Source organism: Aythya ferina (genome assembly GCF_964211825.1).
Source record: "Aythya ferina genome assembly, chromosome: 7".
Lineage (NCBI taxonomy): Eukaryota > Metazoa > Chordata > Aves > Anseriformes > Anatidae > Aythya > Aythya ferina.
The window spans coordinates 8098372-8120028 of record NC_140302.1 but is presented as its reverse complement, the minus strand read 5'-3'; the positions used below and the strand labels follow the sequence as shown (position 1 = coordinate 8120028).

Genomic DNA, 21657 nt, shown 5'->3' with positions numbered 1-21657 from the left:
GATCATATGCTGCGCCATTTGAACACTTGAAACTGAGGTCATGTGGGTGAGAAGGCAGGCTGGGACCTGCTTTTTCTGTCCTGCCCTCTGCTCCAGAGGGTTTCTTCCATCTAAACAAGACTCTATAAGGAGACACAGTCATAAGCAATGTCTGTATTCAGGTCTGGTAATATAGAGGTGAAGACCGGAGAGCCTGTCAAAGTGGGGTGGTGGTGACAAGATTCTCCTAATCCACAATAAATATCTAATTGCACTTAATTTATTGCATTCTTGACATTTTCTCTTTGCCCTGCTGGTTCCCAGGGCTGAAAAATAGCTTAAACCTCAAAGTGCTCTTACTGGGTTTGAAACAGAATTGCACAATTTCCAGTAAGAACCAGAGGGAAAGTTCTTCTGATGCATTAGGGTTGCTGTAGGGCAGAAATGCAAGATTGCTCTTGGGAGTGGCCTTCTTTGGTGGAGGTCTCTACATACCTACTTCTACCTCAAACTGAAAGTCTTAGGACTGTAGACAGCCGTGGTATGAAGCACCAGTGCTTTGTCTGGTTATCATTGGGTATCATTTTTATCATTGGGTGTCTTTGCTTGGTTATCATCTCTACATTGTGGTCGTTTCAGCATTTATCCAGGTTCCTGTTTCTGCGTGGAGACCAAGGCTTGTAGGCTGTCCTTGAATGCGAATAACAAACAGTGCATTAAAAACAACCCTGAAAAGCACTGGTTGACAGTGGTGAGATCTGACTGCCTAATTACTGTGTGTTTTGGGGAAAGTATGCACTTTCTGGTTTCTTTCCCTAGTGACTTGCCAGAAAATGCTTTTGCCAAGCCTTAGAGGAGCGCAGGAACAGCGCTCCTATTTCTCTAAATGAAGGCTTTTTTTTTTTTTTTTTTTTTTTTAATATGAAACGGGATTTTAACGGGGAAATGTCTGGGGGGCGACGAGCGTGGGCGGGCTCCCCGCTACCCTTCTGTCCCCCCTTCTCTTCTGGAGCAGCAAGCGGAGAGTCCGGTCCGTCCGTGTGAAATCTTTTCCCTGCGTTGCGCGGTGGTTTCCTACACGAGATGGCGCTCTTTGCCTTCCAATAAAGCCACATGCAATTTATTTTTTTATAACTCCCCCCCCCCTCTCCCTGTCCATTCCAGGGATGCTGCTGGGATGCGGACGGGACCTGGGAGCAGCTCTGCCTCTGGGGGGCTCCAGCCGCGTGCGAGAGGCAGCGGGAACGGGCCCAAGTGTGGTAAAACATCCCACTGCCTCCACCCCATTAAAAGAGAGGCGCTAATTGCTTTCCCCGTGCACCCAGGACTTTTCTGATACAACACCGTCCTCCGTGCACGGCTCAGATGCCCCCCGGGGGCTCCCCCCGGGAGGGAAGGAGCGAGAGGCTCCTGCCCTCCCTCTGATTTGGAAGGGCAACGCGACGCAGGAGCCGCTGCTTCCCTTTGCCAGCCGGCATTAAAACATTAATGTCCGTGATGGGCTCTTCCAAATAAGTCCGGGAAGGGCGAATTCCGGCCTCCCCGGAGGCTGCTGCCGAGCTCCCAGGCAGCTCGCACGGGGCCGGGATCCTGCTCCCCCCCGGCGCGGGGGCTGCGTGTGCTGGGACAGGGGGCACCCGGCCGGGGGGGAAGGGGGGCGGCTCTGGGTGCCCCTGGGGGTGTGTGGGGGGACGCAGGTGCCTGAGGGGGCTTGGGGCAGTAGGGAGGACTGGATAGGCTGAGGGGAGCGGCGTGGGGTGAGCCGGGGAAAGGATGGGGGTACCCCACGGGGTGGGGTGAGCAGCAGGGGTCGGCGGTGGGATATGGAGGGACCTGGGGGTGGAATGGGGAGGACCAGGGGCGGATGCCGAGTGCCCGGGAGGGACGTGAGGGGGTGCCGGGGAGGCGGGGGCCAGGCGGGGCCGCGGCGGCTCCACGTGGCTCATTAGCGGGCGGCGATTCAATATTTATGAAGTGCTCTCGTTCGAGTCCCAAGTCTTCGGCTCCAGTTACAAGGAGCTGCGTCACCCTCCGATCACATGGTAATTGTTGCTATTTCCAGGCTCCCAGCCTCGCGGAGCAGCACGGAAGCTCTTTCCCCTTTCCTTGGCTTTTTTTTTTTTTTTTTTTTCTTCCCTTCCCCTCTCTCCCCCCTCCCTTTCCCCGCTTGGCGGCTCCATGCGAGCGGCCCGGCGCTAGCGCGGGGCAGCGCCGCTGCCCAGGATGAGCGAGCTGGAGGGGGATTTCGCCGCGCTGCTGCTGCTCAAGGAGGAGCGCATCAGGGAGCTGGAGCGGCGCCTGGGCGAGAAGGACGACGAGATCCAGGAGCTGCGCCGGCGGCTGCACAAGTGCCAGTCGGTGCTGCCCGCGCCCAGCCCGCACATCGGGCCCCGCACCACCCGGGCGCAGGGCATCTCGGCCGAGCCGCAGACCTACCGCTCCTTCCACGACCTCCGCCAGGCGTTCCGCAAGTTCACCAAGGCCGAGAGGTGGGCGCGGGGGCGCCGGGGTTGCTGGGGGGACGAATCGGCCGGGGCCGCGGTTGCCTTAACGAGACCAACTCTCGTTTAGACACACACGAGGGGCACTTTTGGCTTTCCCTTTTTTTTTCTTTTTTTTTTTTTTTTTTCCTTTTCCCTAACCACACGCTCAGCCTGTCCCCCCCTTCCTGGATCAGAGCATCCCTTTGCGCACCCAGCCCAAGGCAGAGCAGAAACCCTCTCTTTCCTTTTACTTTGCCAATGCTTTTCCAAAGTCCCGACCCGCAGCCTTCCCAGGGGCCGTGAATGCCACATGCGTGCTTCAGTCTCTGCCCCCACCCTCTGGGCTCCCTCAGCTCCCCACGACCTCCCCGAGGTCCCTGTCTTCTCCCTGTCACCCAGAGCCACTGGAGAAAGCAGGTTGGGACCTCCGAGCACATCCTATGACCCCCATGTGCCTGCAGGGCTGTGCTGACAGCACACGTCCCCCTGCTGCTCCCATGCCCCAGCATCCTGCTCAGTAACTCAGCTGGTTTGGGGGTGCTCCTGGTTTTCAATTAAGGTCCACTCAATTCCTCCCCATCTCATTACCATGACATGCTGCTGCACCCTGTACCCCTGAGCCTCATCACACCCCAACCCACCCGGTCCTCCTGCACCTCTCCCCCTAGGCTAATACCCGCCAGTGGGCTCGGGGTCAGTGCGGGCACCATCCCCTCCCCCTTCCATCAACCCTTTTCCAGGGGGCTGCAAGGCTGTCGTGGGCACAGGGCACTGCTGCAGTCCAGCCCTACCAAGGGAGCAGCGGTGCTTTCCAGTTCCCGATGCTGACCTGAAGAATAAATGGGCCGGCCTGGTGCCAGGGCTCTCTAATGGCTCTGTGGGCATCTCTGACTTAAAAACTGCTGATGGTATTTTGGCTACTGTAGGAAGGGGGGGGAACTTGCCCTCTGGACAGTCTCAAGCCTGTGTTTTAGCCGCAGCAGCTGGTAATGCTGTCTAACTGCTCAACCCGTGAGGTCCGTGAGTGGTTCGAGAGGCGTGCGATGCGCCTCTCTTCTAAAACCTGGAGACACCTTCCATAGCACCATCCCCTGATCCAATATTTAGACCAGTCTCCTTTCTCCTGCATATTGATTTCTAACCAGTACCCACAGAAACCTCTTCATCTGGGCCTGGGATCAGCCTTGAAATGCTTCTTAATCTCTGAACATAAATAAACATCGATCTGTGGTGTAATTGTTTCTATTTATGGCTAGATTGTATGTAATATACACTGATGTTTAAAACTTCCAAGAAGTTGAAAACAGGATGCTAGAAACTCCCAGAAGTAGTGAAATCCCAACTGGAAGGAAAAAATCGAGTGTCTCTATCTGGCAATATGCTTTGTGTCTCGTAACCCGTCTGTGATGTGTAGCAGGGCCAAAGTCAGAAAGACTTGCAAAGATCTGAAGAAAGGGCTGTGAAAATAGACAGGTTCCAAAAGATGGATTTTGTCCGTAAGTATGTTTTTATGCTGTTTTTCCTCCCAAGAACACAATTGTATGGATTGTAATGGAAGAAAGGAAAGTGCTTCTGTGTGGATGATTGCGTGTACGGAGCTATTCTGATATAAACCAGGGTTTATCAAAATATTTGGGACACTGCAACCATAAAGTGCTGATCATCTATGTTTTCTGGAATATACTTTTTCCCTGTGGTTTTCTTGATGTGTTACTACTGCTTGAAGAGATGTGTGGTGAGGAAAGAGACATACATATGAATGATTTACTAATGTATATTTGTTCAGTGATATTTATTATTATTATTATTCCTGTGTACCTAAGCACGCTAAGTGCTTTGTGTTGTTCCAGACTGTAATGATAGCTGATGCTGCACCTGGTAGATGCATGCAGAAGCCCGAGGAGGGTCAATGTGCCGTTGTTTTTCCTGGTGCGGCAGCAGCTGGCCGCGGCATGATGAGCTGGTGCAGTGACCCAGGCACTTTGCTAATGCCTTGGAGAGTGCTTCCTGAGAAGTGGTGCCTAGTTGCTAAGCAAAGTCTTTGCCATGGTGCGAGGCACTGTAAATGGTAAACAATGCAAAAAGTAAATGACGAGGTGTACCTAAGGTGATTGGCTAGGTTGAGTGTCCACATAGGTATGTGGGGATGTTCAAAACCATCTGATTCCTGCAGCAAGGTGCTTTCTAAACCCCAAGGCGTTCTCATCTGCATTTTTTCAGCATCTGAAGATGTTTTGTGCTGTACAAATGATCAACATGAGCCATAATCCCTATATTTTGTGGAATTTACTGAGGGGATGACTTGAAATGCATTCTCAAATTCAGAGGTGCGATATCTAATTCCAGCTTAATCCTGCCTGTTGGAGTCAACAAGCCGTATTCGTACCAACGCAATGCTGCACTGCTTCAGAAACTGTTAAGTGTCTTGAAACAGCAAACAAATCTCTGTGTGCAGGTATGGGTGGGTGTGCCAGAGCCACAACCAAAACGAGGCAATGGCTATGTGAGCCCTGTACCCATCTGGGCAGCCCTGTCTGTCTGTTCTTCCACGCTGGTCTGCACCCAGAGCAGCAGTTTCAGGGCCAGCATTGCTTTAGGGATGGGATCCATTTCCCCACCCTCTTCCCAACAGCTCAGCTGGCCATGCTCACCACACCAGCAAACTTCGCTCTCAACTTTTTGACAGGTTCCCCCCTGTCGTAGCTGTTTTTGGGACGTGTTTGCCACAAGATGGCAGTGGGGGCCAACATTTCGCACGAGGTGCTGGGGCCTGTTGTGGTCTCAGCCAAGCAGCCCTCACCCTGCTGAGGTCTTTTCGGGATGGGATCCTGGCAGGAACCTTTCGTTTTCATCCCCTCTGCCTCTTCTGAGGCACTGGGGAATGCACTGCTGCAAGCGCGTGTTTATCCATGATGCTCGACCCCAGCATTAAGGGCTTTACCCTTTGGACAGAGGGTTAGAGCAGGTGCTTCTGGCTCTGTATGGCACCTAGCTGCCACCACCTGGGGTTTGGTGGTGGCTGTGGCAGGATCAGCCCATCTCATGGCTGGTAAAGCCAGGTTCGGTTAATTTAGATGTGATCTCATCGTCTGCCAAGGGAACATCAATCCTGCCTCAGCCCACGCCTGAAAGACAATGCGACTGGAGCCATGTCCCTCGGGACACACAGGGGGAGCGTGCTGCAGCTGGCAAAAACACAGGCCTGCTGTGTTACGGAGGTGCCCGAGGGTGGAGAGGGACGGTCTGGGATCCGCAGCTCATCCAATATCAGGTGGGCAGCTCTGGGTTAAACAGGCAGCTCTACTTCTGTGGAGCAGTGTCTCCAAAAATCCAAAATTCAGAGGTGGGGTGTCAGGGACAGCAGTGCTTTTGACATTAATTATTAATGCCCTTTGTTTGCCTCTGGTGGGGAGATCATGCTTGCGTGTACAAATCCATCTCTGTCTCCTAAACCTGCTGAGACTGAGGTTGGCACAGACCTTAAAATGGGGAGGCAGGGGGAAAAATCCCTTGTACCTGTGCAGCAGCACCCCAGCAGAGATGAGGAGCCCACACATGTGCTTAGCCTTTAAATCACCCTAAGAAATGCCTCTTTTTCCCTCATTTATCCATCACCAATCAGCTCCCATCCAGCGTGTGCTGGGGCAGCGCGTTCTTCGGGTATTTCAGCCCTGGGTGGTTGACAGGAAAGGATTAATCTAATAAAATCTGATTGACCTGAAATAATTGTATTAGATTCAATGATATCAGTGTGTATAGTAAGTATTAACGGTTAAGGTGCTCCTGTTGCTTTCAGTGACCTTAATGCATCGCTGGCCCAAAGTGAGGAAAACAAGAAGGAGGAAAGTTTGTCTGAGGGTTATTTAATTTGCAAACAGCCAGAAAACACTGCAAAGAGAGCGCCTTGAGTCAGAGCCTGTTTTTTGACCAGCCTTCTCTCCAATGACCCAAGTGGAGCAGCTCAGTCTGTGCACAAAATGGTGAGATGTGCAGGAGAGTCGGGAGATGAGCAGGTTATCAGGTGCCACAAAGTGAGGTGTGGCATAGGTGACTTTAATTTTTAATGGGAGAAGTGGCTGGACAGGGCTGTGCCTCCTTTCCCCTGCAAAATTAGCGGGATCTTCTAACTAGAGTGTGCTTCGGGATGTTCTCTTGGTGCCATGAGCTGAGGAAAGCCCACGGAGCCTCGACACCAGGCTCTAGCACCCTCGCCGGTGGCTGCCGCATGTTCCTGTGGGCAGGATGTGGCCCGGAGGGGCAGGGAGGCTGCGGCTGCCCGTCCCCTGCTGACGCAGGGCTGCTCCCAGCGGCCCCCTTGCAATGCATTCTTCCCTCTGCCTATTTTTACTTGCCTCCAGCCACAGGCTGTTGGTGCTTCCTCAGGGACCAAGCTGCACTCGGGTGGATTTTCCTGCAGCTGAGGGGTGACTATCCGGCACACCTTCCCCTATGGAGTGTGTTCCTGATTTGATTACAAATCCCCCAAAATGTGGTTGCATGTGAGCTTTAAAACCATAGCTGTGCTCCCAGGCAAGGTTAGGGCAAACTGCATCTCTCTCAGATCTCTGATGTGAACTCATTTTAAAGATATAGAAGGGAAAAGGGCTCTAGCAAATGTGCCATGTTGCTTCTGCGCGGTGGCTGGAGGGGACCCCAAAAGCGTGGAGGGGAAAAGGGTCCTGTGTTTCATTCACCTTCCTCAAAGCAGTGCCTAGATGTGGGCACAGGTGGTACCATAAACTACTTGGACACAGTAGCTCTTTATTTGGCTCCTTTTTAGTTGCAACGTCAGTTTTTGTCAGTACTTTATGCCACATTACAGGGAAGGTAATTCTCCAGCAAAAATCCCACAGGTGGAGAAGTGCATCAAAGTGAAATGAGTTTGAAAAGCACTAAAATAACACTACATGTCCCTCTTTGCAGCTCTACTAATGAGAAGCTTGGGAAAAAAGCCTTCCCGAGATGTGCACTCAGTTGCCTGCGGAGCTGATGCAGTTCCTGGAAAATATCTAGCAGAGTTTGGCAAAGGGCTTCTTCGAGAGCTTTCCCCTGTGCCATGACCTCCCAGATGGAAAGGATGAAGACTGCTTCAGCCTTATCTTTTTTTTTTTTTCCCTTTTTTTTTTTCCCCCTACATTTTGCTCATAGATATTCCTTGAGCATATTTGTTGCATTAGTAATACAGCCCTGTAGTTGCAAAGGAAGCGCGTGCATGTGGAGGAGACATTGAAATAGCTAGAGGAAGGGAGCTGAGCTCAGGACTGCATGTGGTGTAGCAGGAGCTGGGGCACTGCAAGCCTGCCCAGTGGGACTTCCAAGCAGCAATGATTATATTCTGGCTCAAATTCACATGTTGGGCAAAGCCGAGGCTTTGTACAGAATTGCACAAGGGAGGCTGGGGAATACTTGGGCACAGCCTCCCGGGACAGGCTGCAGGACCACTCCAGCAGGGCTGGGGCTGTTGTAGCACCGTGACCTCCTCCAGCTTCAGTCCCGATCACTGGTTAATAAGTGACTGCCTTAGTTATGGATTGGCTTCCTCGCTACCAAGGAAGAGGTGTGAAGAAATCACCAAAAAGTGGTGTCCAGGGAAAACGTTTCACCATAGTGCAAGCAAACTGATTTAGATAGAGCAGTGCTAAATAAAAATGTCCATCTGAATCCATGGCTTCTCTCCTGTTCAGCCTAGCTGCGTGGTAAAAATCATATTTGGGGGACTTTTTGCAATGCACTCTGATGTATTCGCTTCCAGTGTAATGGAGTAGGTATAACTCTGCAGTTGTTTTAAACATCAGAACAGGAAATGACATGTTACAGGGTAATATATGGTGAGCTTTATCAGAGGTATGCTATTGATTGCATATACTGGCAGAGCAGCAGGTGAACACAAAATCAAAGCATTCTTGACATGTAGTGATGTACAATTTGGGATAGAGAGGGTAGCAAAGTAGAAGCTGAAGATGTAAGTAAGCTTTATTGTATGTTTTTGACATATGGTTTGTGGTAATGAAGTACAAGGCTGTGACTGGTTCTAGCAAATGCAACCCGATGGCAATTTTGAGTTATTTTCCTTTGCATTTTGCTCTTTTTTGGAAATTCCTATAAAATTATCCAAGATAAAATCACTGCTGGTATTTTAAATGGCCAATAAATGTATAATTTCTGTTTACGAACAACAGCAAAGCAGATAGTTTTTTAATAAGGGATCTGGTTCTGAAGCTTGTAATTCTGTTTTCCATTTATGTGTCTGCCTGTAATATTGTCACTGTTTAATTTTTTCAAACTCCTTAATGTTTCACATGCAGAGAAGTGCCCCCAGATGAGTATTTGCTCATCCCTGCTCAGTATTATATATCCTGCAGTCTATGACATTGGGAATTGTAACTAGAGGTAATTTCTTGAGCAGGTAATGTGCTGAGATCCCAAAGAAATACAGCCAAATCCTCTAAATGACTTCATGTGTATGCTGAAGTTTGCGTGTGTGGTTGATGTCTTTGTAGCTGTAAGCCAAAATGCAGCTTCAGTAGCTGGAATCAGTGGGTGTAGCTGGAAGGTAAAATTTAAGAAACTTGAAAAAAGACATCCTGAAGGGTGTTTTCCAACTGGGCTGTTTGTAGTACCTTGAAGGAGTTTTGGAGGTGACTGTGGTACAGAGAGAGATTTTGTGCTGCTTTTAGTAAGGCCAGGAGGGGAGTTTGTGGATTACCAAAGAATTTGCCTATCAAAAAAAAGCCAGAAGGAGTAAGTATGTCACTTCTTCCCTCTTGCTGAAGTCCACGGCTTTGGGAGATGCTTTGGGGCAATTGTAGAAATGCACACTGATGTTTTTGAGGCGTACTGATCACTAGCACAGGCACTTCTGGAATCCTGAAGAAAATAAATCTGTTTGCTGGGGGGAATATTGTGGGAATATGGTGAGCGTGAGGTGCAGAAGGCTTACATCTGGTGCAGTTTGGAAAGGTGGTGCCAAGAAAAGGCATGAAGGAGCAAGCAGGGTGGCTAACTCTGTTTTACAAAGCAGCTCTGCAGCTATTAGATGACAGCTTTGTCCCATGGCCCTGAAGTGCTGGTCATGCTCCCACAGATGCAATATGCAATCCCTTTATGGCTGGGGTGTAAAACACCCTCCCTTTTTTTTAGATTTTTCTCTCTCTCTCTCTCTTTTTTTTTTTTTTTTTTTTTTTTTTTTTCAGCTCTGTGGGAAGCAGATCCCAGCTGTGTGGGGGTTGTTTTTGCAGTCACAACCGGGATGCAGCACAGGCTGTGGCATGGGGGGAGGATCTTTGGTGAAGTAGCTGGGAAGCTGCTTTATTTTGGCAGACACAGGAAGTGTTGGCAGCAACAAGGCTGTGTCTCCAAGGGTACACCAAGGCTTTTTTGCTTTTCATCTCCTAGCACTTATCACTGGAGGGCAGTGGTGTCTGAGAAGATGACTGGAGGAAGAAAGCCACAGATAAATAATATGGCATAGCTCCTGGAAGATGAATGCAGCACATGCTCAAGGCACTGAGCATGGCATTGAGGATTAGAGCAAGGATTTTAAGATTTAAGGTGTTTTGTTGTCTTGCATTACATTAAAGCCATGTCTTGCCCTTCAGAGACAAGCCTGTGAATGCCTCCTTTCTGCTCGTGACATCCCTGTGGTGGGGGAAGAAAACAGAACGTGGAAATCCCTTTCTGCACAACCCTGGCCCATTTTCTGCTGCTGCCCCATGCAACGATTTGCCCCCTTCTTTCTGCAAATCCTTTTCAGTTCTGCTCACATGGAGGTGGTCCCTAAAGAGCAATGGGATGGTCACCGGGTGTTTAAATTAAGGGCAGCTCCACCAATGCCATAGAGAAGGACCGAGAGGGTGCATTCTGCACAGTATTCATGTGCTACTGCTTATTTTTAGCGAGCATCGGAGGGCAGCAAGAAGTGGCATCTCCACAGTCTACAGAAGCCTTTAAAATCTAATTCATCATCAGAATGCCTTCAGCGAGCATGCAGACTGGATGCACCATGTCACTAATGCCACGGGTGTCGATGATGATCATTGCCCTTGTGGCTTCCTGCTGCCGTTCAGTCCCCTGGCAATGGGAGTGATGTGCTCCTTCACCCACGGTGCCAGCTTCCTTTTTGTTTGGAGACCTTTGCAGTAAGAGAAACCGAACTGGGACCAAGGTGAGCGAGACAGCTGCACATGCTGAGCTCCGTATGCCTTATGCAGGTGTTTTGTGAGTGCTGTGTGCTGGCAGTCTTTCGGTCTCTGGTCAGAAAAGTAACGAACTAGCTCTGTGGATCAGAGCTGAAATTGGTCTCCTTTTTGGCTCTCGAGAGCCTCACTCTGGTGATTCAAGTGAAATCCAGGGGAAGCTGGGAAACAACCAAATGACAGAGTATTTTATTCTGGCAGACACCTCCCCCCCTTTTCCTGTTTTCTTTTGTTAAGAAAGTAGCAGTCATCCTATAATTATTCAAAGACGATTCTTAATTTTTCCTTTAAAAGAGAATATTTTCCTATTCCTCAAATAACAGATCACCTTGGCAGGCCAAGAAAATATCTTATACTTTAAAAAAAAACAAACAAGCAAAAAACAAACAGTAGACTTCTAAACCTTGCCCTGTTACATGGGAATAGCTAGAGAAGTGCATCTTGTAGGCACAGGCAGTTTTCTAGCACAGGTCCCAGCTCTAGTTCCTTTCAAGACCATGACATGGAGTTCAGTAATGGTATGAGAGCTTTGCTTCACTAACGTGCATTGGTTTGTTTGCTGATTTGATCACTGATAGAATGGAAATAACACTGTTTAGAAGAGGACAATGGGATATTTATCTGCTCAAGATTACCATCTCGTTTCAAGTGTCTAACCTGGGTCTGAATATTTATCTGGTGGAAATGCATTCATGGCATTCACCTACCAGCAAGGAGCTGCAGCTGTGCTCGCAGCAGGACAGTGCTTCCGTGCAATGCGACATTTCATCCCACCTACCATAGCCTACAGCTGTGGGGTTTTATTCCCAGCTCTGTACTGGAGCTCCCAAGAAAGGCCAGCAGGAACCACCAGATTTCTGCTGTTTGACTTGCCTGCCTACCCAACCCTTACTCCAATATGTGTGGCTCTTGTGTTATGAAATTAATTTTTCCAGCACAGGGGGGTGGTTCTCCACACAGGCTGTGCATTTCCTGTGCAATTGAGGCGATGTGGTGGAAAAGGGGTTTTGTTGGTTTGCTTTTAAGGCTGTAAAACAGATTTAGTATTTTGACGTTCAATGTCGGAATCGGTGGCAATGAACGTTTTGTCCCATTGGAGACAAGGGGCAACCCTCAGGCACCTAAAGAGACACAAAGCCTGAGCACAGCAGACAGCAGCATGTCAGAATTTGTTTTGGTGTAGAAAAGAAGAAACAATGAATAATCAGGCTCAGTGAAAGTGGGGAAGAAAACACATTTTATGACTCTGAGGTACGTTATGTTTGCTTAACCATATCTGATTTATGTGAATGTTTCCACTGCGCTGAGTGGCAGGATGGGAGATGACCTGGAGAAATTGCCTGCAAAAGTAGCCACAGTTTCAGATTCCTTTTTGCTGCCTCTGCTTTCAGACCATTCAAGTTATCTTTGCAAACAACGAAAACTCAGGTACCTGCAAGAGCCTTTTTGAAGAAAAAACACTGGGTCAGATAAAAAAAACAAAGGCATATTTGTGCTTTTGAGTTGATAGCTTTCTATGTGAGGCTTTTATTTTACTTAAATGCATATATGTGTTATTCCTAGCACTGATAAATGTTTAGCTTGCATTGGCAGATCTAGCACTGCCATGCACGGGTTGTTCAAAAGAGGGAAAAAAAAAAAAAAAGAGAATGCATTGAGAATAGAGAGAATAGAGTTGTTTTTATTGTATAATAGACTGGACAGCAAAACTACTCTGCATTGGTTGTTTTTGTACAGTTACTCCCAAATACATATGTTGCTCATTTCCTTGGCATCTAAGGGTTGAAAAACATTTAGATCTCCACTTTGGGGCTCAAAATCAATCCCAAATGTGGCCACAGGTTTTCCTATGGGACCAAACCACTACCAGGTTGTGGTGGGGCTCCAGATCCACCAAAAGGAGCCACCAGCATGATGGGGTGAAGACAGCTGCAGAGCTCATTTGAAGGGAAAGTAGCATCAGTAATGGTATTTGCATGGGGCAGTGACTAGTGGAAGACATGTTCCTCTTAGGAAGTGGTAAAGTATTATTAAAAAAAAAAAAGAAAAAGAAAAAGTATCAGCAAAGGAGTTGAAAGGGTGAGGTGCAGATTATAAGGGCTAATGAAGGCTGTTTGTTGATGCAGCAAGACACAGTTTCTCTTTCAGATGAAATCTGCCATTTTACTTGCGGATATGAAGAGCTGGGAACGTGACACAGGATGCAAGCTGGAGGCTGGTATGTGGCTGGGGACATGGTGAGGTTTAGGTTTGCCCTTTTCACGAAGTCCTTCTGACAGCTCTGGCAGCATTTTGCCCTCAATGAGGAAAAAATCCCAGGATCAGCTTTTATAGGAAAAAATTTTGTAGTCCCTTAGAGAAAAACACAACAGGCACTGCAGGATATTTTTAGCTGTAGGTTTGAAGGTGTTTTCCTTTGGAAGTGAGTCTCTTTGCACCCATTGTGCAGATGCAAAGATGAATCACTTGCTCATGATGGGTGTGTTGGTAGATGGTAGGGTCAAGAAGGAAGACCTAAGGTGTCTGATCCAAGCCTCATGCTCGGCCAGTTAATGGACACTGCTCCAAAATGGAGAGTTCTCTAAAGCCAAGGAAACTATATCTGCACTGTTTGTTTCCTTTTCTTACATTACCTTTGCCAGCTTCTCATGGTGACAGTATAGAGTAGGATTGCAGGGTAACTTACAATTCATAATTGCCCCTTTTTGTTGTCCTGTTCTCCTTGTTTTTGGGCACCCACTTAAAACCTGCGAGGCTACCTCTATTCACATATGAGCCCAGAAGCAAGCCTCCAGCTTGCTCTTTGGGCTCTGCAGAGATGAGATGCAGAGTACACATTGGTGCCTGGCTGGCTGTAAATGTTTTGTGCTGGGCTGAGGACTGCGTGCATCTCTCTCTTTTATATTATCAATACTTAAAGGCTTTTGGCAAGGTAAAGTCAAGCTCTGCCACAGCTTGATCTCTGGCACAATAAGGAGTTGCTTCTTCAATGCACAAGGTGTGTGAATGCCCGGGTAGATGCTACACTATCCACTTTCTTGGTGGTATTGTGTCTGACTTCAGTCCTTCAGAAAAGGACTACTAAATACTAAAAAATTAATATCAAAGCAACATAAAAGGTTCCTTTCCTCCCCCCCCTCCCCCTGATTGATTTTTTTCATGCTCCATTAAGAAATCTGTCTCAAGGTAAAGGGCAAAGTCTGTACGTCCCCTTTCATTGCATAATGTGTTGCTGGGGCATTATCGTTAGGGTTTTGGCAGTTGGGCTCTCCATGCCTTATTCTGATCTGCAGTTTTTATTATCAGATGCCCAGTTCTGGGAAAGATTAGGCTGCCTCTTGGAAATGTGGACCAGGGTAATTGGTCTCCCTTGCAGAAACCCTGATGTTTTGCATGTTCTGCCAGGCTTGCTTTTCTGTCTAGCAGCCTTGGTAAAACAGAGAGGGTTGAACTTTGCAATTTGTCCCTTCCCTCCACGGCATTAGAATAATTATTTTTAAAAAATATATGCCAAAGTGGATGTTTTGTCTTCTGGAGCGGGATTGACTGTGGCAGCTCCAGGCAGAAGCTCATTCCTCTGTCTTGCTGGAAAGGTGGCCCAAGCTGATGTGGGTATTATGGATATGAAATGAGGATTTCTGCTGGAGCAGCTTCTTGCTCCATAAAATTATGTGCTTGGGGGTAGAAGAGGAAAAATGTGTGGGAAAGGGAAGTGGAAATGGTGTTAGGGTCAACTGGAGGACAGTCTTACAGAAATTTTGGTGCCTGGTTAATCTCTTCTATGTGCGGTGAAATCTATCCCAGTGAATATAATCAGCTCACTGCAGAGACTATTTGCATCCAGGAGATGTTGAATCACTTGTGTGTTTGCTGCCCAGCTCCTTCTGCAGCTCATTATTAGCTCTTATACCTTATTAACTGGGTTTACCCATTATCTGCTATCGCTACTCCAGTACAATGGTGTTGGCAAAACTGATTTCTACCTTTAATGTTAGGTTGGTTGACTGCAGAACATCGGAGTCTTTTGGGGTAAATGTTTTTTCTCCTTCTCCTTCAGCCTGTTTCTAAATATAAATCTGATAAAAATCAACTCTTAAGAGATTTTAAATAGTCTAAATAAAATGTTAAAGTAGGGGGAGAAAAATCACATGAATGTATTGGTTAGTTGTCTGCTTAAGTTATGTCACTAATCTCCCCAGCTAGTGTTTCTGCAATCATTTTTGCCCAGGCAAGCATGTGAAATGGTCCATTTGAGCTGTTTTTTCCCACCATGAATATTCTTCTGACCCCATCCTGGGCCTGTGATTCATTAGGAACTGGAAGTTACTTGCGTGGGTGTTGAATTTACTCATCATGCAATCATTTTCACATTGTGAGGCATAATACAGAGCTGATAAAGTCCATACATCTGTATTCTGTCTGGCTTTCCGGGCTGAGAAGTCTGCAGGATGCTGGACTGACAGCATTTGTAAATTCAGCGCGTAACCCTGATTTATAGAAAGAGGCTCTACTGTTACATTTATATTCACTTTTGAACCCTTTTACTGTGTGCCCAAGAGATGTTGAATGGCAGCAGAATGAATGAAAATTACCAGTTTTCACAAGTGGTTATGTTATAAGGTCAGTGAGGCTGGCTGTGATCATCTAGCCTGATTTGCAGTAGATGGGCCATTAGCCTTTTTGGAGGTTTTGTTCTGTCTAGTGCATTTTTGTCTTTTTTAAAAAATAATAATAATAACAAAAAAAAAAATCCTCTGTATGTGGTTAAAAAGCTTGCTAGTGGCTGAGAAAGCACCATGATCCCTTGCAGCTTGTTGGAAAGATGAATTGCTCTAATTGCTCTGCCTTAAACATTTGTTCCATGTTTTAAGCCTCGATTTGTCTAACTTCATGGTGCTGCTGTTAAATCCTGACACTGCTGCTTGCTGGACAAGCTGCCTGTTCTCACGCTTGCTGGACGGTGGCTTATTGCTTTTAACTCTCCTCTGCTGGGATACAAGCCACTGGCAGCTAAGACATGCTCAAGAAGTTTGTGTTTGTAAGTCTGTTTACGTCTGTCTTAATTATGTTACATTGCAGTGAATGCTTTTTCAACCCAATTTGCAGGCAGTTTAACAAAACCCTCTAGTTGGCTTCATAAGATCTATTTTCCATACAGCCATATACATTATATCACTTTCATTTCTTCCTCAATTAAATGAAGAATCGCATATCCTGAAGGGTGTCCAGGATCAATGTCAAGCCGAAACAATTATCTGTGCTGTTCTATTTGTCTTCCAGAAATATTTGTGGAGTGCTTGCTTTCCTCCAGCCATCCCGAGTGTTTCTTGGTGTTTCAAAACTTGCTGAAGGTCATCAGTAGAGAAGACCTCAAGGTCTGCCTCCCTGCCCACCCGCCCACCCCCCCAAAAAAAAATAAAATTGAAATCCCAGCATATTAAAACCTGATCCACTCCATTTTGCAGTAATCTGACTGTCCACAGACTATGTCCCACTCTGTGTTTTGTCTGTTAAAACACTGACCCGTAGGATCATTTTGTTTTCCAGGGATTTTCCAGGGACTTGCCAAATAACGGTATTTTGCCTTCTTAAGGAAGCCATGACCGCAGGGATTAACATCCTGACTTTTTCTGCCCCCCTTCAATTGTGGGAATTAAATGGAATTTGTGCAATTCCAGTTTTACAACCAGGCTGTGCTTAGGTGGGCAGGAGACTGTTCTCTCTGGCCCATGGTGTCTTGGCAAAGCCACACTAACCTTTCAATTTTGTTCTGCAAAAGCTCTTCTCTCTCTCTCATTTTATTTTAACAATTTTCTTCCTTGTCTTAGGTGCCATAGGCAGAGGTGGTCTTCCATGTGGAGACCATCAGGATTGGCACAGCTCTCTTGCAGTAGGTGGACTTTTTGTTCTAGAGATGGGTCTACAGGCAGTACATATATATATATATATGCATATATATGTGTATATATATATATATATTCTATATATGTCAGCACATAGATGTGTCTCTGGCCTATGCAGCTCTTTAGGTTATGCTGTTTGCAGTTGCCATGCTAAGAACACAAAGGCAGCTTTGGCCTTGTGGGATGTCTTCTGGTCCTCTCTTCTCCTGCGGTCACATTACAACCCTTCCTCTCTCTGCTTGCACTGGAAAAAGGCAGCTCTGAGCACTGGGTGTGGGGGAACAGTCAAGTCATGGTTTCAGCCTGTTTTGGCTGCTCAAGCGTCTGTTTGCCTCAGAAGCTGCCTGAGCCTAATATTCCACTAATGAAACCACAGAGGTAATGATTTCCCAGTGTGTAGGAAACATTTTCCGGACATTATCTTGGAGCAGCCTGCAGACCCACACAATGCTAATGGGATAATTATGACCCAATTTCACCTGCTTAGGCACTGCTTTCACTACAGTCAAGTGTTCCTGAAGAAGTGAAATGTCATCCTATTCTCAGCTGATCTTTAAAACCTTTAGGTGGTCTCTCATTTTTTGCCTGTACAGGAACAGCTTTCACTTGTATACGTTTAAAGATATATTCAGCAGATAGTAATTACTGTGTTCATCAGTTCATAAAGTAGGTCCTGGCACGCTGAAGTAAATGATAGTTTATTGATCTTTAGCCAATATAGGAGGTTAAACACAGATTTTTCTTTCTCAGTATACTTCTCATTTAAGAGCACCACATGAAAATGCAGGCTGGAACTGATATGTGGTGCAGGTGGGTTTGGGACTCACATTGCCAGAACCTCCTAAATAAGACGAATCACTGGCAGAGGTTGTTCCACAGGCTCCAGTGGAGCTGGCTTTGTTTGAGCAGCAGGACAAGAAGGTGACAGCTGAGACCGAAAAAGAGCTGGGAGGTCATGGCAAAGAGGTTTAGATCTGTTGTAGCTGTGTTCAGCAGCTCTGAATTAAACAAGCTCTTTCTCCTTGCCAGTGCCAGCACATTGTGCTGACAGGTAGAAGTATCCCTGTTTTTGAGCAGGTAACTGGATGGCATGTGTTCACATGGACGTTGTTCATGGGCTGGGAGGTCTGCAGTTGATAGCCTCAAGAAACTGTAGATCTGAAAAAAAATAAAATAATACTAATCCCAGTGACCATAAGCAATGTGTGGCAAAGGGACAGTGTTTGGGACTTTGAAGCACTTCAAAGCATAAATCTAGTTCTAAGAATGCCATTGTCTGAGCTGAAAACAGTGGCTAAAGCAGGAACTTGTGCCTTCAAACAGCAGTGTGCCCTTGTTTAAGGACCTGGCTTTGCAGCCAAAGAAAAGCTGAAGGTTTCGCTCTGGCATTGCTCAGTGACAGCAGCCAGACAGATAGCATCTGACAGGGGCAGAGGGAAGAAAATGCCTACAGAGCATTTCTCTGTATTGATGCTTCCCTGGGGCTGTTGGAAGCACCTTGAAACAGGGGCTGAGCTCTGAAAACCCAAATCACTCCTGGCCCCACAGTGAAAGATCTGGAAAGCAGTGACAGTTTTGCCTTCTCATGCTGCCATTGGTCCTAAATTTCTATTGCTCAGATGAACTTGGTGGAGAAATTGGTAGCTCAGGGAAGAAAGGCTTGGTCCCATGGTGCGGGAGGACAGGGGGCAGGGCACCGAAGAAGCCAGGCGTGAGGCTGAGGATGGTGAGGAGGTAGCTTTGCCATCTCTTCTCCATCCACAAGATGTTACAGGAAGGAATGGAGCTGTGGGAGAACAGGGCAGATGGAAGTGCAGGGACACGGTGATGTTCGCGTGCATTCATAGGGGAGAAGTGGTGTTATCCACAATGTGCTGAGGATGAGCATCACGTACATTAGGGGCTGCCAGGTTGGGTTATGCTCTTGGTGCTGGCTGAATGCTGCTGAACAGGCCCAGTGAAGAGCCAGGGTCAGCTCTGGAATGCAGGCAGAGGTGGCTGAGCAGTCCTTCGCTCCCGGAGGTTAACCACAGGTGGATTGTTTTGGTGCCATCTGCCATATGATGCAGCCTGTGTTATGGTTAAGGCCATGACAGGCTCATGCCTGGACTTCAGGTTACCCCTCAAGGCAACCTCAGTACCCTCCAGGTCATCCCTCGGGGTCCTGGTGAAGGCGGTGCTGTGCAGAGGATGACTCTTAGCTTAATGCTGGGAAGTGGTTAAAAGTGATCAAAAATACAACACTTCTGTTGCCGGCAAGTAGAGGGAGGTCGTTGCTGAGGGAAAAGCTTGAGGGCTGCTCAGACCCCGAGCCTTCCTGGGAATAAGAAGTGCTTTCAGCCCTGCATCCCCATCCTCTGCTTTCATAAAAGGGCTCATAGACCAGAAACCTTTAAGCAGATGGTTTGAATAAGGTAAAGTACATAGCCAGCGTTGCCCTCAGGTACGTCTTGGTAACCACATCGACCTCCGAGGAGCTTCACAGATGCAAGCAGAGGTTGCACTGGCCCGGGGGGGCCAGGCAAGATTGAAAGGCTGCACTGTTCAGACACTGGTATTTTTATCAGTTAAACCCTGGGGAAGGATTCCTGGGCCAAAGCTGCCAACCCCCCAGGAGCAGCCGTAGGAATGTTTTCTGTGGTGGCGGGAGGAGCACGGCCATGAATGGAGGAGCCATGGGATGGCAGCAATGTTCCCTGTGCCAGCAAGACCCCAAGACAAGAGCGAGAGGGAAGATTCATGAGTTAATGTTTGGGCAATAAAAAGATGGCTGGTTTGGGGCTTTTAAAACTTAAATCTGCTCAGCGGGGGGAGCGTGGGGCCTCTTTTATATTTGAATTTGCCTGTCTTTCAGTTCTGGACTTTTGGCCCTTGTAATGCCTTTACCTGGCACACCAAAAAATGCCCTTCAATGCTGACACTCCCTCCAAATTGTGGTGTCCCTGTGATGTAGTGCATTGCTTCACTGTGCCATGGTCCCTGCCCCAGCACTAGGAGGTGGAGAGGCAGCAGCAGGAGATGTGTTAAGGGATGCAGAGGCAAGACTTGGGTCCTGTAGCCCTTGTGGAGAGTCACAAGTCTGCACGTCGTCCCTGACTGCCCGACTGTACGTTTACACCAAAAAGTGGGGATAAAGCTGTGGGCATGCCCTGTTAACACAGCTCCCTTTCCTGGGTGCTCTGGAGACTGTTTCATGGCTGTGTGGTCTTCCCCCAGGGGAAGCACTTTGAGTGCCAGGTACTGCTTTCTGCAAGAGAAGGTGGTTACGTGTTAGGGGGGAGGTGATGTTTGCTGGTTTGCGACCTTGTCCCTTAAAATTAATTGTACTGACTAGATAAAAGAAGAAGGGGGGGGGGGGGGGGGGAAAGGCACTTGGCAGGGAGATGCAATTTTTCCGGTTCCTTTGAACTGCCTGGCATCACCTATAAATCAAGTGCTTGATGTAGGGAGATTTAATGCACAACCCTTTTTGGTGGCTAAGTGCAACCTTTCCACTTCCCTCCTATAAGCCCTGGGCTGGGGCCGGGACAAGGCGGTGCTGCACTTGGCCCTGCTGCCTGGTGTGGGCTCCCAGCAGCTTCTTTGAAGGGGCTGTGAGGTATAAATAATTATAATTATTTATAAATTATTCATACTGGAAATACAGTACATGAATTTAGCAAGCTGACCAGGATAAGAATGAGTAATTATGTTAAATAACCCATAAAGTGTGCAGCTATCATGAGCTGCAATTTGTTCACGTTTTAGGCTGCTTTACATTTTTAGGAACAGAAATGAGCCACACTGCTATAAACTACAGTTACAGTTAAAAAAAAAAATAAATATGGGTTAAATGATGTGGTTTGAGTGATCAACAGACAAGGTGTACTCTAATGTTTGATAGGATTTGTGTTCACATGGTCAGCTGGCCATTTTTCCTTTGTGGGGTGGAAACAGGTACTTTCTCTTTTTAAGCTTTAATCACTGCTCTCTGCAAGAACTTGCAGCCATTTCCAAGTATTGGTAGCACAGTGCAAGAAATTGTCCACCAGATGCCCTGTCCCAACCTCTGCACACTTTACTGTTTTTTCCTATGCATCACTGAACAGGTAGACAGTTAGGGGAAAAAAAAGTATTAATTAAAGCATTATTTTATATTAGGACTTAGCATCATGGGCAAAATCCTAATAATGATGTACGAATTGAAGATTTAGTTTTGCAAGCACGTATAAGTTAACTGCATGCTGCTCAGTAGGCAGCAAAACCCAAATATACAGTAAGACTTTTCCAGTAAAGAGAAGACATCATTTAGTAGTTTAAAAGGGAACTGCATTAATGCAAAACTCTGGGTTCAACAAATTAGTGTTGAGATTTTAGAACTGGAAACAGTCAGGAATTGGAAGAATGCTGCAAAAATGGGCCAGTGAGAGAAAAATGGAAGAAATCCTTTCTGTTTCCCAAGATAAATTGGAAAGGCTTGGCACTTACTCTGCTCTGGGTTTTCCCTCTCGTCAAGGTGATGAGATCTCTACTGAGAACCTTAAAACCCGCTATAGCTCTAAAAGTGTTGGTGCAACTTTTCAATAAGATGCATCAGCATGCAGATATTATTAGCATATCTGGGGTAACTGCAAGTAATGCCTCTTAATAAAAGTAAGAGGAGAAGCAGCAGGTGAGGTGCAAAATGAGTTCTTCTCCATTCATGACTGCATAAGACCATTATTTGAGCTGAGTTGTGTTGTGAAGAGATGACTGGTGCAGTTTCTGCTCCCTCTTTGTATGTGGGTTCATGGAGATGCTGTGGAGATATTTCGAATCCAGCTCAGGGTATAGGAATTGAGGAGCAAAATCTGTTTGTGGTCTGACAACGGCTGTTTGTTTCTTTGAGAGAGCACAGGTTGCAGAATTGTGCTCGGTCATGGGCTGTGTGTCAGATGTAGGCTGCACATATCCAACTTCATCTCCTGGTAGATGTCTTATGGCTTATTTTGTAAAGATATTTTGTAGCTTAGCCTCAATATCATGCCTCTTTTTTTCAGCATCATTAGCTGGACTAGTAAAATGTATTGCCTTGGTCTACAACCTGAGCTGGGACATGTTGCTACTTTTGGCTGTAAT

At 47.1% G+C, this 21657-nt stretch overlaps 1 protein-coding gene across 1 annotated transcript in view; it reads left to right on the top strand.

Annotated features, from left to right (window-relative positions):
• Positions 1 to 2103: 2103 nt before the first annotated feature.
• The window catches only part of PRKG1 (protein kinase cGMP-dependent 1), a 466559-nt gene continuing 447005 nt past the window's right edge, over positions 2104 to 21657 (top strand). The window contains exon 1 of the mRNA XM_084525160.1: positions 2104 to 2468. Within this exon, the coding sequence (XP_084381286.1) occupies positions 2203 to 2468 (266 nt within the window). The 5' untranslated portion in view covers positions 2104 to 2202. The remainder of the gene's footprint in view (positions 2469 to 21657) is intronic.